General features: G+C 37.8%; 1 protein-coding gene and 1 non-coding gene across 3 annotated transcripts; both read right to left on the bottom strand.

Annotated features, from left to right (window-relative positions):
• Positions 1–1,930: 1,930 nt before the first annotated feature.
• NimA (Nimrod A) lies at positions 1,931–17,763 on the bottom strand. 2 transcript variants are annotated; one of them, XM_028311094.1, is made up of 9 exons: positions 17,661–17,763; positions 11,854–12,101; positions 6,370–6,496; positions 5,489–5,600; positions 4,983–5,103; positions 4,022–4,728; positions 2,930–3,190; positions 2,356–2,478; positions 1,931–2,278 (listed from the first exon to the last, which is right to left on the bottom strand). In XM_028311094.1, the coding sequence occupies exons 2-9, from the start codon at positions 11,976–11,978 to the stop codon at positions 1,953–1,955; spliced, it is 1,902 nt and encodes a 633-aa protein (XP_028166895.1). In that variant the 5' UTR covers positions 11,979–12,101; positions 17,661–17,763; the 3' UTR covers positions 1,931–1,952. The 2 variants fall into 2 exon arrangements, with proteins under 2 accessions (XP_028166895.1, XP_028166820.1); XM_028311019.1 differs by having other exon boundaries at positions 2,930–4,728.
• Positions 2,524–2,597, bottom strand: TRNAI-AAU (transfer RNA isoleucine (anticodon AAU)). The gene has a single exon. It is a non-coding gene; the product is annotated as a tRNA-Ile (tRNA).
• Positions 17,764–18,395: the final 632 nt, after the last annotated feature.

The following is an 18,395-nucleotide window of genomic DNA, read 5'->3' as shown; positions in this document are numbered from 1 at the left end:
TCAAATACGAATTAATCTTGTTTACAAAACATTTTCCTTAAAATTTTCCTTAGAGCGGTCTTCGATTCACCAGCTGACCCCTAATTCTAGTTAGCAACATGTCGTCATGCGTATATCAGAAACGGTGAGATAATGCACGCTACTTTGCATATTGGAGTATTTTGATTCATGTTGATTTGTTTTTTTATGGATAAGTTTTTGTACTATTTGCTAGCTAAGTAGTGAACACGTCACGAACGACGATATGGAAGCACCTGGATGCGGGCAACCGGTCTTATGGAATTCCTTGGGGAGGCCTTTTGCCACGGTGGTACCCATAGTATTTTTTTATTAATATACCTACTTACTTTATTAGGAACCTATAAAGGAATAGGATCTACTTGATTACTCGTAATGGCTGATTTTTAACCGTCGGAGATATTTGAGCTCAAGAATAAAATTGACATTTTGACATATTTCCCTGTCAGTAGTTATTCGATGATTGAATTCGATGATTGAAAGATCTGCCCTATGAGAACACTCGAGTAACAGGGTTAATTTTCTTTGTTACAGAGAGGCTGTCCGAGGCTGAGCGAGCACCATGACTTCATACGAAACAACACAAAAGGGTAAGTACTTACTTATTGATTTCAGCCCATCTTTTTTTTCAACTACAATTGATCCGATATTAATTAGATCCGAGATTAATCATGATAAATCGGTTTGTGGGGATCGAACCCGTGTCGTCGTTTCAGCCAAATGACGTGCACTGCTGGACAAAGGCCTCCCCCAAGGTTTTCTATAATGAACGGTCCTGCGCTGCCCGCATCCAGGCTCTTCCCGCGACCTTTACCAGATCGTCGGTCCACCTAGTAGGAGGCCTGCCCACGCTACGTCTTCCAGCCCGTGGTCGAACCCGCGTAATTTTGGGAATTGTTGTTGTTGTTGTTGTTGTTGTAGTGTAGCTTCTCCGATGGGTATTCTGATGACCAGTGGAATAATTTGACGAGTATTGTTTATTGGCTCGTTACTGTGCAAATATAAACGGCTGTAAATAGGAAGTTTCGCAAACTAGATAACAGCGCACGCAGCGTCCACGACCTTTCTTATCAGAGCTTCCATAGAATTCAGTTGGGTACAGTCCGATGCAAAAAGGTGGCTTCATTGTGTTAGTTTGGGGGTAGGTATATTTTCTGGGCAGCGATAACGTGAAAAATGCCTTTATTTGAAAATTGTGGACGAGTTTTTTAAATAAGGCCGAAAGGGAAATTTTGTTAAAACGAGGTATGAATGGGGAAGATATTTTTTCTTAAGATCTATTCATCTCTATTATCTTGGCTTATACTTAAATTATGTATAACTAACATAGATAGATTGTTAGTTATATGAGCATATCAAGCTAAACTTTCATATTTTATGTAAGTAGGTATAAAATGTACCGCATTTATAATGAATAATTTGATATGCTATTCACTGTACCTACCTTATAGATTATTTTATTATGCTGTACTATTAATTAGTGCAATATTTTGGCATTGATTTTATTGTTTATATATTTTTTTACCTCCTAAAATCATAATACCTTCTACTTAGTATTTACACTGGTATATTTATTTTGTAGTTATTTAGTGAATAGTAGTGCCTCGTGTTTGACCTAATTCCTTGAGATAGTTCATGCTGATAAGTACATACCTAGAAAATAGATAAGAATATTTATCAACAAATATTCTAAATAAAACGTTATCAAGCATACTTAGATATTTAATATTATTAGTTAATCCTACATTTCTTAAGTTAAACATATAAATATCCACAAAACATTTATCATTTACTTTAACACTAAAAAGTCTTTGGCAATACATAACAAACACTCAATATTGAAATTAAAAATATTATTTTGTAAAAGAGCATATCCTCAAATAGCGCCATCTGTCATTTTAGTTCTGAACTATCTTTTTGTCAAACGTTGTCGGTCATAACTCCGTGACCGCTTCACCATTCATGTTGATTATTTCTACAGCGTGCTCTGAAGGTGGTCGCCAACAAGGAATCTCGGCATATAGCGGCTCCGATTCGGCGGTGGTCGTATCAATAACGTCTAGTTTAGCTTCGCATTTCAACGCTTCGATGGCAGACTCTGTCAGAGACGCTCGCTGTAGGTTTAGTTGCTCGCTAATCGTAATAGATGGCGTTACTGAACACCGAATTTGTTGAGAACCAAAATCATGGCATCTACGAGGAACATCGGTAAATTCGTGGCTTCGTCGTGGTAAATGGTCATAATGACATTCTAGAATACCTGAAAAATGTGAAAAAGTGTTCGATGAAGAAGGTAAAATTCCAATTTAATTAATTTTTGGTGTGATCAATACATACCTCTGAAGTTTTCCAGCATTACAGGCGAAATCTGTTGTACCACAACGGGTCTCATGAATTGTTTTAAATTCCTATCAAGTGTTGATATTGGTTGATAGTGACATTTTTCGGAATTTGGAGGATCTGCAAATAAAAATAAATGTCAATAATAAAAACAAAAATATTTCGTGGCCCATGAGGGGATCGAACCCGCGACCTTCGCGTTATTAGCACGACGCTCTAACCAACTGAGCTAATGGGCCGATGTTCAGGAGAGCGAAATTCCAGTTCAAAGGTTTTTTACTATTTGATTTGACTCTGCTCTCTGGGATTATTCTTTTTTGTTAGACAGCTGGATCTTGATCATTTTGAAGATATTTTGCTTGTTTTAAAAATAGTCACAATTTTCTTAGAAACTTTCTAAAAAACGTCATTAGTATGTAGTTATGTACTCGACGAGCATGTTTGTACGAACTGAAAACCTTATGTTGCGCGCTACTATTAATAAATCGGGAATCTATAAATTTCATTTTACATTAAAATATTAATGATTTGTTTCGAATTCTATTCATGAGAGTAACAAGTTCTAACTTACCAGGCAATGGCGTATGAAAGATACTCCTCACATACGGAGGCGGCACGTCGTTGTTATCAATCATAACTTGCATTCTGATATCGTTGATCTTCCTCACATCTTCATATCTGGGCTTCTTGCATCTCTCAATCATCACTATGATCACCGCTACCGTGATCACCGCCATCATCACTCCGCCAGCTATACTTATCACCGAGACAAGATCAACTGACGACCTCTCAGTACCCTTGTCCGTCATAACAGCTGTTATGTGCTCCGGCTCTGTCAAAATATGAAATGTTTCTTCATCTCCCGATGGCTTATCAGTGGTTACTGTATTAGTTTTAGAGTTAGCTGATTTAGATACAGTCGCTTTAGTATCGTTAGTTCTATCTACTTTAGTAACATTTTTCACTGTAACAGTTTTCGTCGTCGTCTGCATGATATCCACTGTTTTGTTGGAGGATTTCTTCACATCAACATGTTTATTAGGACTTACAGTAGTTGTAGCACGTTCGGTTGCTTTACTTGCATTTAGTTTTTGCACAGCTTTTTCTATGGTTACATTACGTCTATGCGAAGACGAAGGTATGTTAGTTGAAGGAATGGTTACTGTCGTTAAAGAGATAGAAGAATTCAGTTTTTGAGTGACTGCAGTTGACGTGCGTGTCATGCTATTAGTTATATTATTTACAGAGACAGATTTGGTTGAAATTCCTTTCGTTGACGATGTACGATGTGGTGTGGACTTAGTAACATTCATAGTTGGAGTATTCATGGTCGTAGTAAAATTAGATTTTGTAGTAACATTGGTAGAAGGTTTCGTAAAAGGTGCCAATGTCGTGGTTTGGACAGACATCGCTTTGGTAGTTCCTTCAGACGACTTACTGTACGATTTGAACACTGTGACATTCTTATTAGAGATATACGACGCTGTGGATAGTGCGATCTTTTTAAACGTTGCATACGACACTGACGTGGGTATGATTGATACTATGATTGTCTTAGGCGTCGTATTCGGAATGATTTCTATCATGGTGGCATTTTTATACTTTGTATGTGGGACCTCATGGGTAACCTTCACTTTAGTTTCAACAGTAGGAGTTTCCTGACCTTTTTGGGCTGGTCTGATCCATATTTCTTTTGGTTTGAACTTGAGAGTCGTAAGGGAAATTCTTGTAGTTTCTGTTTTTCTAGTAGTCGTGTCTATTTTTGGCGTAGTTGCAGTTGTAGTTGGCAATTCTTTGACTGTTGTTGAACTTAATGTAGTCTTTGGCATTTGAGTTGTAGTCACTGTAGTCGTTTTCGTAGTGGGTATTAATTTGACAGTAGAAACTGGTGTGCTTGCCGTTGTAGTTAATTGAGTCGTCGGAGGTATCAATACAGCGGAATCAGTACTTTTTCGAGTGGTTACTGGAACTTCTGTTCTATTGTAAACAAAGCTGAGTCCTTTATTGCTTTTAGTCGTGGCTTCTGTGTATGTGCCAAGAGTGGTTGGGTTTTCTGAAGACGTTGTTACTATTTTATAAGTACTAATTGTTGTCTTTGGCTGAGTAGGTGAAACTGTGGAAGTTGAAACGTTCAATTGTTTCTTGTTTGACAAAGGCCTTTGCGTCTTCGTCTCTATTTGTAATTCGGTAGGAGCTGCAGTTGTTGTCGTGGGTGTGGTCTTCACAATCATTTCTACGGTACTTCTAGAAGAAGTGATAAGCGTGAGTGCTGTGGTAGAAGGTGTAGTGGGTTTAGTAACAGCTTTAGAAGTAGTAAGTAAGTCCTCCGCTGGCGTCGTTGAGGTTGTAGTGGTAAGTAGGTTCTCGCAACTGGAAAGGATGAAAAACAAAATTCGTAAAATTTGTACGTCTTTAAATTTCTTTTATTAAGCTCTACATTTGGTGTATCTTTTATAAACAAATCAATAAATAGTTCAATGAGCACGTAACCTTTTTTCCAATGGACGATTAGAAAAATAGCGTGTTTTATGACATTGTGATACATAATTATCTATTTATGAAAAAAATTGTTGTGGAGATGATAAGAGTCAGTACAAATTAATAATGAAAATGCGATGACGCACCTCTCACCTTGCCAGCCTTGTTGGCAGACGCACTCCCCGTTGATGGGGGAGCAGACGCCATGTTCAGAGCAGTCTTTGCACTCGTTCACGCAATTAGGACCCCATCGGTTTGGTTGACAGTCTGCAAAATGTAGATTAGGGTGTTTTATAAGATGTCGATAAACCAACTTCCTAAGTTACAAATCTTACCTACTCATTAACACAAATACTTCAAAATTAGTCTGTACTCGTATGTACATTTTATTTCAATTTTGACTATAATATTAATGTAAGATCTAATAGACTGGAAAGTTATGTTTTTGTAATATAATAGACACAGAGACTCTACAACCGTCTTGGAATACAATTTTCTTGTACTCGTATAGATGAAGGCTCATTGTCTAAGCTTGTCATTGAGGCATTATGCATCAAATCTTATGCAGCATTAATGGGTGCTATTTTAGTAACAAAATTCTATAGTCTGATGTCTGTCGATTATACATCCAATAAATAATAGTCGGCAATACCTTCAGAGCAGCCAGGCCCTGTTTTTCCGTTGGGACATATTGGCACGCAGGATACTTCCTTCATTTTGTAGCCCGGGCAGCATACAGCTACTTCTGCTGTGCGCTCTTCAGTCTGAAAGCAATGTTGTATGAAATGAAATATAAAATAAATACATTTAGTAGATACTTTCCTATAAGTACGATCGCACATTAAGCAACTTACCTAGCTACTTCTATTAGAATACGAATCTCAAATCACTATATTTTAAAATTAACATTAGTATCATTTTATTGTAAGTTGCAGTTCAATAAAGTTTTAACTTTGCCCTCAAACGAATGAGGAAATACTTTCATATATTTACTTCTTGGTAAGGTTTAACACGTGACTAATTTTTATAAATGAATGGCATCGTAATTACAGTACGGGAATGTAGCTACAATTACCACGATAAGTGACAGTCTCTTTGCAAATGATCTAGTTTTCTTCAAGGTTTTCTTTAATCTTATACGTCTGCGCAGCTCTACTTGGAATCTGTTTGATAGAAATTACTATAATAACTGTTGACATGGAAACTCAGTAAATTATTATTCTAATGGCTTATTTGCAAACCTTTAATGTAGTTGTAATGATTTAATCGCCTTAGGTCTTGGCCTATCTACCTATATCTTTAGTTGTTAATGTTTTCCTTTGAATTTTATAATTTAATTAAGGATGCAGGCGTCCGGTTCGAGCGCAAAGTTAGTAAATCAAGTATTCATAAGGACCTACAACTACATACAGATGTATTGGTTTGAAGACATCTCTTAAGTTACGCAATCAACATTTTCTGATGATGTCTCACTTAAAGCATTAAGAAGTTAGGTTTACTCGTGATTTAAGTAGGAATATAAGAGGACCTAACCTCGAGCCTTGTGAGATCCCTCATCTCAGTGTTCCAGCGGGAACACCGCGGTGGCATAGAGAAGCACCACTCGTATGTGCGGACGGACATCGGGGCACGGTACTTGATCCTCTTTGTTATGTTATACCTGAAATCAAAATTATAACATACATTAAGACCATGAAATACATTATCTGATGCCTGAGGGATTTCTAGGTCTTGGAATTTTAAAATATTTAACAATAAGGACCATTCCCATTACAAAATTTACTACCATCATGGCTTATTCAATGCTAATAATAACAAGAAGGATTTCCTGATTTCAATACTCATTTCCTTAAATTAAAAACTATAATTTTACAAATACTCCTTTCGTAACTTTCAAACTTCTCTTCCTATATTACTTCAGAAACGAATCATGCTTGACTATAAAGCAAACAAGTCTCCTTGTTAAATAGATGTAAGTCTAATTAGCGTAATAAATTCAGTTTGCCGGCGTTATGGAGATTCAAGGCACTTAGGGAAAGATCAAAGGAAATTAATAGAGCCTTAACGTCACATAATTAGCTATTTCATTACGTCATAAGTGCTCTTTGTTAAAGGATAATGTATGATTGCATTTCATAAACGCAGGACAAAGATCAAACCATGGATAAACACAAGCAATTGACATTTTAAAAGGTCAATCAGTTTTGCTAAATATATCAAACTTCCTTTAAAGTCATAAAAATATATTTGAAAGTAGTCCACTGAATACGACCTACGGTTTTCCTTTTTTGAATTGTTTTGAGTCTTTTTTGACTCGTAAATTCCTTCGTGGTTTAGTGGTAAGAGAGTTTGTCTCTATCAAATTAAAGGTCCTGGTTTGACTCCCAGGAGGAACTATCAAATTCAAATAATTTTATCGCATATCACATTAGTAAGGGTTGACAGAACATTAATATTGGTAGTGACGCCCCTTGAAGGCGATGTCTCAATGTGTCTGACACCATGAACGTGATATATCAGTAATTATATCCCCCGAAACCCAAGGTAAAAAGAGTTTCAAATATCTTTGGCAATATAAACAGCTGTTAAATTTTACGTATTCCTTTATTTGCACTAAGTGTAGATAAAAGTGAATTGTTAATAAAACTGAGATACTAATTCTTATTTCATAATTCTCATCACCTAAACAGATGATGATGAAATAACGAATAATAAATCTGACATAGTTACATTCACAGAGCCCTTAATAGGGCTCTAATTTCCTGTACTAAGTAACGTATTACGTTTTACTTTATTAGCAGGAGGATTTAGTATCTCTTGCATTGCGTCACTCGATACCTGGATCGTATTTCTACTCTGTATTCCTTATAGTTGCAATAATTTATATAACAGTCAATTTACTTATTACTTAAGAATTAGTTACGAAGGGATAAGGTACCTTTTCTAAAACTAGATCATTATGAATAGTTATTAAAAGTACAGTTATACAATCCAATGCTTATAATATACTTGTATATTGTTATCTTAATTAGCTAGCCCCAATCTAATTAGCGCTTGTACATGTATCATTTTAAAGTTACTCTAAAGTTGGGCATAATTCTTGTGTTAATTTTGATTTAGAGTCAATGATAAAAGATAAAAACACTTTCAACCACTTTTTTAAACAAATCACACCGGCAGANTGGACGAAATCGGTTTGACACTGCACTGGTATAGTTTTTATTACACTGATCATTAATTCACTTTCACAACTTGGATTCGCACTAACGGGGAACACAGTCATGACGTCGCAGATGTAGTCGCTCGGGCTTATCGCTATGCATTCCTTCAGTGAGTCAAGGTTACAATATTCCGATCTGTCCTTGGTCATTGCTATGTATCTNTAATACTATCTATAGCAGCCTCCCAGCAGCACATCAAGGAGACGCAGCGACGTAGTAGACAATATACTTGCACATAACTCACCCTCTGAAGGTGTCAAGCGCTTGTAACCGCTGCTGGATGGCCAGCTCCTTGTCCCCGTAGCGCAGCTTGCCAGTCCGGCGCACGCGCGACATCAACAGCTGCACTCATACGTATAGCAGCCTCCCAGCAACTCGCCGAAAAGAACCAGCAGCGCTGTTAAATAGTATACTGGCACATAACTCACCCTCTGAAGGTGTCAAGCGCCCGCAGCCGCTGCTGGATGGCCAGTTCCTTGTCCCCGTAGCGCAGCTTGCCAGTCCGGCGCACGCGCGACATTAACAGCTGCACTAATACTACCTATAGCAGCCTCCCAGCAGCACATCAAGGAGACGCAGCAACGTAGTAGACAATATACTTGCACATAACTCACCCTCTGAAGGTGTCAAGCGCCCGCAGCCGCTGCTGGATGGCCAGCCTCTTGTCTCCGTAGAGCAGCGCGACATCACCAGCCGCACCAAGACATACAGCAGCATCCCAGCAACTCGCCGAAGAGAAGCTTGAATGCTATCATACAATACATATACTTGCACGTAACTTACCCTCTGAATGTGTCAAGCGCTCGCAGCCGTTGTTGGCTGGCCAGCCTCTTGTCTCCGTAGAGCAGCGCGACATCACCAGCCGCACCAAGACATACAGCAGCCTCCCAGCAACTCGCCGAAAAGAACCAGCAGCGCTGTTAAATAGTATACTGGCGCATAACTCACCCTCTGAAGGTGTCAAGCGCTCGCAGCCGCTGCTGGATAGCAAGCTCCTTGTCCCCGTAGCGCAGCTTGCCAGTCCGGCGCACGCGCAACATCAACAGCTGCGCTAATACGTATAGCAGCCTCCCAGCAGCACATCAAGGAGACGAAGCAACGTAGTAGACAATATACTTGCACATATCTCACCCTCTGAAGGTGTCAAGCGCCCGCAGCCGCTGCTGGATGGCCAGCTCCTTGTCCCCGTAGCGCAGCTTGCCAGTCCGGCGCACGCGCGACATTAACAGCCGCACCAAGACATACAGCAGCCTCCCAGCAACTCGCCGAAAAGAACCAGCAGCGCTGTTAAACAGTATACTTGCACATAACTCACCCTCTGAAGGTGTCAAGCGCTCGCAGCCGCTGCTGGATGGCCTTGTCCCCGTAGCGCAGCTTGCAAGTCCGGTGCACGCGGGACATCACCAGCCGAACTAACACGTATAGCAGCCTCCCAGCAGCACATCAAGGAGACGCAGCAACGTAGTAGACAATATACTTGCACATAACTCACCCTCTGAAGGTGTCTAGCGCTCGCAGCCGCTGCTGAATGGCCAGCCTCTTGTCTCCGTAGAGCAGCGCGACATCACCAGCCGCACCTAGACATACAGCAGCATCCCAGCAACTCGCCGAAGAGAAGCTTGAATGCTATCATACAATACATATACTTGCACATAACTCACCCTCTGAAAGTGTCAAGCGCTCGCAGCCGTTGTTGGCTGGCCAGCCTCTTGTCTCCGTAGAGCAGCGCGACATCACCAGCCGCACCAAGACATACAGCAGCCTCCCAGCAACTCGCCGAAAAGAACCAGCAGCGCTGTTAAATAGTATACTGGCACATAACTCACCCTCTGAAGGTGTCAAGCGCTCGCAGCCGCTGCTGGATGGCCAGCTCCTTGTCCCCGTAGCGCAGCTTGCCAGTCCGGCGCACGCGCGACATCACCAGCCGCACCAGGACGTACAGCAGCCATGATCCCAGCAGCACGCCGAGGAGAAGCAGCAAAGCTGACAATAAACCATCCTTATCGTAATAGGATAATTTTAAAAAGCCTGATCGTTACTACGGTTTGGTAGACGGACGTGAAATGGCTTTTGTCTTTGTACAGTCAGCGTCAAAAAGTTTGTAACACCCGAAATGGCCAATAGGTCTTTGTTACAATTGGAATAAGGTTGTGTTGTCCCTTTTTGGCCACTTTAGGTGGCACGAGCTATTTGACGCTGACTGCACCCACTCAGAAGGTACACTATCAACCAGAATCTGGCCAACTATAAACCTAATGATGAAGAAAATTTAACGAGGGAAACTCGGGAGAAATACATTAAAGGAAATCTACGTCTTAGCTCTACTACGTATTGCTGGACGTCCTATAACTACGAACATGCAATGCTAAAGGTTATATGTATCATAGTAGTTGTAGTGCATAGGTAGTGAGTACAATTGCCGTTGAAGCTGCTGTAAAAGATTATTACCTAAATCTACTCAGATGCGCGAAAACTCATTTCGTCTAACCGAAAAACGCAGAACAACTAGAACCATAATACGGAGCACAGTTAATTACTGCGTCTAAACCTTTAAACACTAACGAATGGTTACTTTATACATATGTGTGATCTAAAATAAATCAAAATCAATTTACAAGTAGCAGTTACACCATAAACGTAGCCGCAAAGGTAGGTAGTTGCTTGTGTCTCTAATCGCCAGGTAGGTACGGTGACAGCGGTAGTGGTTACGATAATTACTTGCGTAATAATCAATGGACAGCAACCAGAAATGGTTATTAGCTGTTTTATAATATAATTACTAATTACATTAAGCTACACTGATTGTAATTTCAAGGCGAGAATAGAAAGGTGCTATCAAACTTGGATAGTTATAAAACGTCAAGCTATAGACCGCATGAAAATCGTATGGAAAAACAATTTTACTAATCATTACCGATTCATCGAACTGTTGAATCATTTTAACATGACGGCTTTTTACTGTATACTTTGAGTGAGATATCATCAAATGTGATAATCCTATACTTTTAAAGTGAGATAATATCAGTAGATTGTACCAACCAAAATACTACAAAGGCAACCAACAGATCCTAACGACATTATGTAATTTTAACAAGGGTTAAATAAGTCATTATTCTAGTATGAATAACAGTTTAAAGCGCCATACATTTGGCATTTTCCCATGAAATTTGCATCTAACCACTATATTTTTTGCTTTAATGGGAAGCCGATTGCATGACTGTTCTTACACAGTGACTGAGATACTATTCACACGACCTAATCTAAAGCTAGCGACGGTCTTGTCATGTTTTTATCGTTTATTTACTACATCATCGGAATTCTATGATTTTCAATGATTCAGACTGATCCAGATTATTACTCGTAAAACTTGAAAATGACCTAAACCTACAAATATTCGTTAGGTAGGTATTTAACTACTATAAATTGAAAAGGACATTGTCAGAAACCGCCTAAAAAACCGCCCAAAAACATTAACCCATCATAATTATTTTCTATTTTTTTTAATACATTAAGCACCCTTTCATTCTAATGGACACTTAAGCATTGAAAAATNTTTAATTATCTCTTTATTTTGTATAATAAATATTTCATAGATCAGTAGTAATTTTCCTTATTTTCATACTTTTTTTTGCGTTCCGCTAAATCTGCCGGTGTGTGTATTTTTTATCCTTCTTACAACAGAGAGTAACAGAGATCCTGAGAGTAATTAATTCAGGAAACAAAGAGCTTTGTTCTTTCCTTTCCCTTCATAGTTATTGTAAATGTTTATTTACACATTGAAATCAAAATCACTTACTTCTGCTTCACCATGCACACGTTGGGCCCGCTCAGCGCTATCGCTTCCATCACCATCATCATCACCACCGCCACCAGTATCCATGGTCGAGTCCTCGTCCACACGCACTTCACTGAGATCATCATCGTCACTCACTAGTTCCAATCCATCATTAAAGTTTATAGTTCTCACAACATCTTAAATTAAGTTTGCACTGGCATTGTGGATGATTTTTCAGATACTGCCCTGCAGGTTTTTCTTTACGTTACCTGTGGAAAAATAAATGTGTTTAGTTAACGTCCGAAGTTATTCTTCAAAATGTAATTTTCATTTAGATTGGATCATTCATTGGTATTTTCATAGTTATCAAAGGGAACGCACATGATGTTAATTTTAAAATTTAAGTTTTAATTATAATTTTATAACATTAAATCATTCTCATCACCTAAATTCACTATTACATTGATTATGTTTTTACATTTCCCATTTACAATATGAAATAGCTTTGGGTCTCGGATGAAAAATAGTCTAACTTAGTTCGTCTCAGCACCGGCCCATTTATTGTCCCGAAGCAGTGGTAGGGTTAATACTGGGACGTGTAAAAGTGCCTTTAAAAAGCCTACTTACATAAATAAATGAGTTTTATGAGTTTTAGTGTGGTTAACAGAGGTCTTATCATAGGTCACCAAACGCCGGGGATTGATCACAGCAGTTAAAAGAAAGGGTTTATGCTTGTTTGTATAGGTTAAGTAGGAAGGGGTAGTAATAATACCTTTTATCTTTTAAATAAAGCAAGCAAATACGAGTAGCTATAACATAGTTCAACCTTACAAGAGCTATGCATGAATGAATAGCAACAGTTAATATTAGTTAACTTATAGTAGCAATTCATTGCATGGGAGCCGTAACTATCTCAAGTGACAACGACAATTACTCAATACCCTCGGGACTCTCCCCTCTGGGTTACTTGACCTCTCGAATGACGTATTCGGGTTATGGATGACGTGGATGGAATGAATATGGATTTAATTAAAGCTTTCAAGTGCATGGAATGTGATAATTAAAGGTTTGAATTTGGAGCTTAGGGTGATTTTGGAGGGAAAGTATAATTTTCCAATTTTAGCTTGTTATTAATTGAACTCTTGTTTATGTTCTTTGAAGCGTTAATTGATAAGTGTTTGACGGAATGGTTTTGTTGGGATGATATCAAAAGGTTTTATCAAAGTAATTTCGTAAGATTGCTTTGTTCAAAGTAATTTTTTTTGGACCTAATTCCATAATTTGAATGAGATGGAGTCACAAACTGTTATAGAAATTAATTTTTAAATACGTAGATTGTTAGGAAGTTGTAGATTAAGTTGAGCGTGAATAGGCACTTACAGGGCAGATATTATTATGTACCATTCCTAGACTGCATCCCACTTAACATCAGGTGCGATTGTGGTCAAAGACCTGCTTTGTTATGCATAAAAAAAACTTTGATTGAATTGAATTGAACATTTCTCTGATGGGTTTAGCCTCTCCTAATTTTATGGACTCTTAAAATGGTCTCGTATTTTTTTGACAATCCCATAGTATAGACTTTTCAGATCTTGTCTCAACCTACAGAGATTTGAATAATACGTCACACGCGGGAGTTCGCGCGTTGCGCCGGCGCAACAGGATGTGCCGTTTGCGCTTATCAATGCCGACGACCTCTGGCGACGAAAGCTGACGATCGCTAAACTCTTTTGTGCTGCGAAGAGTGTTAGCAATTGCTTTTTAAACTCGGTTGTCAAGTGACTATGATAATATAAGATGAATACGAGATTTTAAGAATACTCATGTAAGTTTGAATTGTGATACCATTCTCGGCTATCGTCAAGGATGTTAGTAGCAAGGGACTGACTGTAAGATTTACTTTTTATAATAATATCATATAATAATGATGATGCTATAAAAACTGTAATAGCGACGGCAACAACCTTTGCCGACTCCAGATCCTAATATAGAAAAATCTTACGCTTTTCGGTTTATTTTATCTTAGTTTATCTATACTACTATTTAATACTTCAATATCCTCAAACAAAACCACGAATCCTCTTTTATTTCTTTGATTTCCTTTCGTAATAATGTCCTTCTTTCTTTCTACCACCTCCCGACCTTTCTCCATGGTCGTATATTCGTTCAAATTCGACACCAAGTTCAAAAACACTATCACAATCAATCAAACACAAGCATAACCCGGTGTTTTGTCAGCGCGCAGGCCCCAACGGCCTGATGGGTCCCCAATGGGTCTCTTCCGTCCGTCCATTACAATATTGCGCTATGAATATATTGGGACTAGTGACAGGTTTCCTCTCCGAAGTACATGGAGTGTGATAGTTCTGAAGTTATTTACTTTTAGAGCAACTTTATCTCCAGTAGTATTTTTGACGCCTGTGCTCTATGCAAAATTTTTGTCAATTATTTCTTTTTCCGAAAATGAGGTTAGGTTGCAGGTCCATAGGTTGTGGCGGAGTTTTGGGCTGACAATGTGTAGGTTTGTTGTCGACACGAAAAGAAGAAGGTCCATAGGTTGTCTCGAAGAGATCACTTCATAGCAATAAGACCGCCTAGTTGTACCTTATGTGTTCCTTTTCTTTCTGTTCTGTTCTTTGGTGTACGTTTTAATGGGCTTATCATCATTTCTATTCTATTCTATAACCTTTTTAAGTTAAATTTATAACGCTTGTATTAGAGGTAGGTTTACCACAGCAGACTAAGGGATGCCTTAAATAAAATAAATAAATGACGGGGTTCGAATTGTCGACATTCTAATCGCCAGACTGGAACCATTGAGCTATTGTAACGTTTTAAATATTTTTTCCCGAATAAAAACTGATTTGCAGTCATAAGAAACAATAAAACGACCAAAACAAATGTGAGAAATTGTCTTAGATTCTAGTTCCAGTGACCTACTCATATTCCTGGACACAGAGTAGATAGTGGGCTAGGTCGTTAGTTAATTGAAAATCGTTAAGATTGCAGCAATCGTCCAGCTGTGAGGATACGTGATCCAGTTAGATAACGCTTACGCTATGATACGCAGTTCCGAGCGCAATTCTACAATAGTGCGTTTCTATTCTGCAGGGTACATAAACGTATTGAGTATTGAGAGTATTTTTTTAATGAGATTCTATGTAAAGTTCAAAAGCTTTAATTTTTACAGCTACGAGTTATTATTAATTTTGTTTCATATGTTTTTGTTATGTACCTGACTGTATTACTATTACGTACTTATTATTATTCTGTGCTATTACTACCAATTTGTAGAGTACGGAAAGACGACATTTGCGCAATAATAGGTAGAGTAGTAAGGTTTTTATTTTTCTTTATGACGACTTAGGAGTATATTTAGTAAATAAGTAGGTAGGTAATTCGATAATATAATTTTACTTAAAGTTCACTAATAGAAGCCTAGACTGTAAACTGTTTGTATACCTATTACAAATAAATAAATAAATAAATAGGCACAAAGAAGACAGACTTGGATTATTTAAATTGTTGATTTTAAAATGCAGCTAATCCTGTGTAAATATGTTACTAATTTTAGTTTTAGAATCAAAGATATTAAATTTTTATGTCTCTACCAAAATGCACAGAATATCAGTAGACATGTAAAATCACGTAGTTACGAAACCTTTTAAAGTCCGTCCTTTGCGTTACCATTCCGTCGTCCTGTGACTCGTCCAAACATGGCTTCTGTTAATAGGACATCTGTTATTTAGCTAAGTGGCCGCCGGCACGATATTTAATTGGCTTAACGATTCCACCATGCACTCCCAGTTACATAATTATATTCGGCTTGATACCCCACTCTGAAAACCGAATCCGATAAATGGCTCTATCTGTCTCCCTCAGTCGCATTGGGATCGTGGTATGTGTGATAGAGATGGAATCTTAGAATAGGCCTTTTGAAATCTTTGTAAATGGTAGACCCTCGCCACTGTGGGAGGCGCGTAACTTCAGTTCACTTTGAAGAATAGTTTTAATGTTGCGTTAAAATGTAACAGTCATAAAGATTTTGAACATTGTAGTTGCTAGTATCCAGTTAATGTTGTTTTATTTATTGTTAGGTAGATAACTAACTTGTTGCTCTCCGGTATCACTACAATGGTGTCAGAGATCGTAAGCCACAGGTGCTTGATAAAAAAAGTAATGAAGATCATTTATTTCGCACAATCCGTTTATTTAAATCCCTAACCGGGTGTCTACAAGATGAATTTTATTTTCAACTTTCGTGTCCCGTCTGGAAATCGTACCTAGTATCTCTAGATCTATGGATTTTATCTATTTAGGTAATCAATTTTAAAATAAATATCGTATGTTAATGGTGCCCTAAAAATATTAATATTTTCATACAAAATTTATTCTAAGAAAGGTCTTTGTTTTCTCTCGGTAACTCCTCGAAATTACCCCATTTTTCGTGGTAATGCGCCATCGCGTTTTCTTTTTAAACAACATCTCCGCATCTCCGCGGACCTCTGTAATCTTTCCTCCAATATTTACCCTCGAAATGGGGACGCAAAATGATATTTTACTAAGCTTTTTTGCTTTGGGTTGCTATAAACCCTTTTATCCTTACAGAATGTTGAAAATGCCAGGAATAGTGTGGATTTTGTATGTACGAGCAATTTCTTTTATGATCCAGGTATATGGGTAGAAGCGATAAGTTTTCATCGAAAGGCCCATTTATATTGTTCCATAAAATACCTACTATAGGAAAGTTTTAGATTAGATTTTGCCGTTTCGGATAAGCTTTCAGGTTTGAAAAAGCGATCGGCATTTTTTATGCAAAAATACACATTAACGCCCGTATTCACAAACTTTACTATGAGGTCTCACAGTGCGCGTGGACGCACAGGGTGACACACGAACCAATCACAGAACTCTATTCAACGCTGTGCGTTCGATTTGCTGCTTCACTTTAGCAAGCATCGTTTGTGAATACGGGCGTAAGTCTTATATGTAAAATCAAATTCTGTTTCAGCCGCGCTCGTGCACTCTGCTACGAGTATACTATTATGAAAAACTCCATTAATTTAGTATTAACAATTTTCGTTCGTTCGTTCGTTCGTTTCAGCCGAAAGACGTCCACTGCTGGACAAAGGCCTCCCCCAAGGATTTCCACAAAGACCGGTCCTGCGCCGCTTGCATCCAGGTACTTCCCGCGACCTTTACCAGATCGTCGGTCCACCTAGTGTTAATTAACAATTTTACACACTTCGAAATAATGAACACTATACCTATCATGATAGAATCGAGATAATGACCACTCTCGTTAATGTCTATAAAGATTCTATTGATTCGTTCTCACGAAGTGTTTTTAATTACTTTATCAAACAAATATCGAAAGTCTAACAAGTTTATCGAAGGAAGTTTATAATATTGTTTGTACAATAAAATTTCGATCACTGCATCATTATCAAAGATAACCAATTAATTAATTAGAGTTCACACAAATAATGTAGGTAGGTAATTAAAATGAAATAAAGCATTTTATTATGTTTTTACGAAAAAATCAATCTACATTTCTAGCTCTATTTTAATACGGCAATTTATTATTTGAAAACTAAATATCGGAAACTATTACTCGTATCATATTTTGATATAATATAATACAAAAATAATGGACAAAGTAAATAATTATATTCATATAATTTCAAAATTATTTATAGATTTGTAAATAAACCAATATTATTAAATTCTAGTTTCTTTGTACTCTACGAGTATAATACGAGTAAAATACAATTCTAACCCTTATCATAATTAGCTCTTATATCTAATTAGCATAAATAAATATTTACCTAATTAATCAAATCGGTCACTTATAGTCCATTCGCACTTGTCACAATCACAACAATGTACCAGGCTGTCAGAAACCGCGCGGGATGCGACGCGGACGGCAGTCGCCAGACGACTGGCGGGATGCGCCGGGATCGCTCGGGATAGTCTGGATAGAAAGCAATCAGCGAAATTAGGGATAATTGATATTAATGACGGATTTAGGTTAATGTTTTTGGGGATAACTGTCGTTTTTCGGATTTGAGACGATGCTGATGCTGAGAAAATACGCTCTATCGTGTAATATTACTCTATCTACTCGTACACTAGTGTTATAAAGAAGAAAGATTTTATTGTTTGTTTGAATTAAATAGGCTCCAAAACTATTGAACCGATTTGTGAAAATCTTTTATCATTAGAATCCTACTATAGTTCTGATGACCATAGGCGTATTTTTGCGGTACATAGTCCGCCAAGGGTCATCTAGTACGTAATGAAAAGATGAAGAAATAATTTTGACTACAAATATAGGGTTTATGTAGCGACTTACTTACTTACTATTTAATAACGACGGTAATAATGTAGAGCGACAGTAGATTTTAAGAGACTGAGTGCCTAAACACTCACTATGTCTATAGTTGCACTCTAGGGTGGTAAATACCTGTCTCAGTTCTAATATCAGGTGTAACTGCTGTCAAATACCTGCCTTTTATTGCTTTCAAAATATTTTACCAAGTATTATAAGGCTAGAATTAAAT

Source organism: Ostrinia furnacalis, unplaced genomic scaffold, assembly GCF_004193835.3.
Source record: "Ostrinia furnacalis isolate ACB-3 unplaced genomic scaffold, ASM419383v2 OfSCF0058, whole genome shotgun sequence".
Classification (NCBI taxonomy): domain Eukaryota; kingdom Metazoa; phylum Arthropoda; class Insecta; order Lepidoptera; family Crambidae; genus Ostrinia; species Ostrinia furnacalis.
This window is presented reverse-complemented; position numbering and strand designations above follow the sequence as displayed.

Coding starts and splice junctions, on each gene's coding strand:
- NimA (XM_028311019.1), bottom strand. CDS start 11,978: ATGATGATCTCAGTGAAGTGCGTGTGGACGAGGACTCGACCATGGATA. Junction 5,104..5,488: donor AGGGCCTGGCTGCTCTGAAG/GTATTGCCGACT, acceptor TACATTTTGCAG/ACTGTCAACCAAACCGATGG. Junction 4,729..4,982: donor CAAGGCTGGCAAGGTGAGAG/GTGCGTCATCGC, acceptor CATCCTTTCCAG/TTGCGAGAACCTACTTACCA.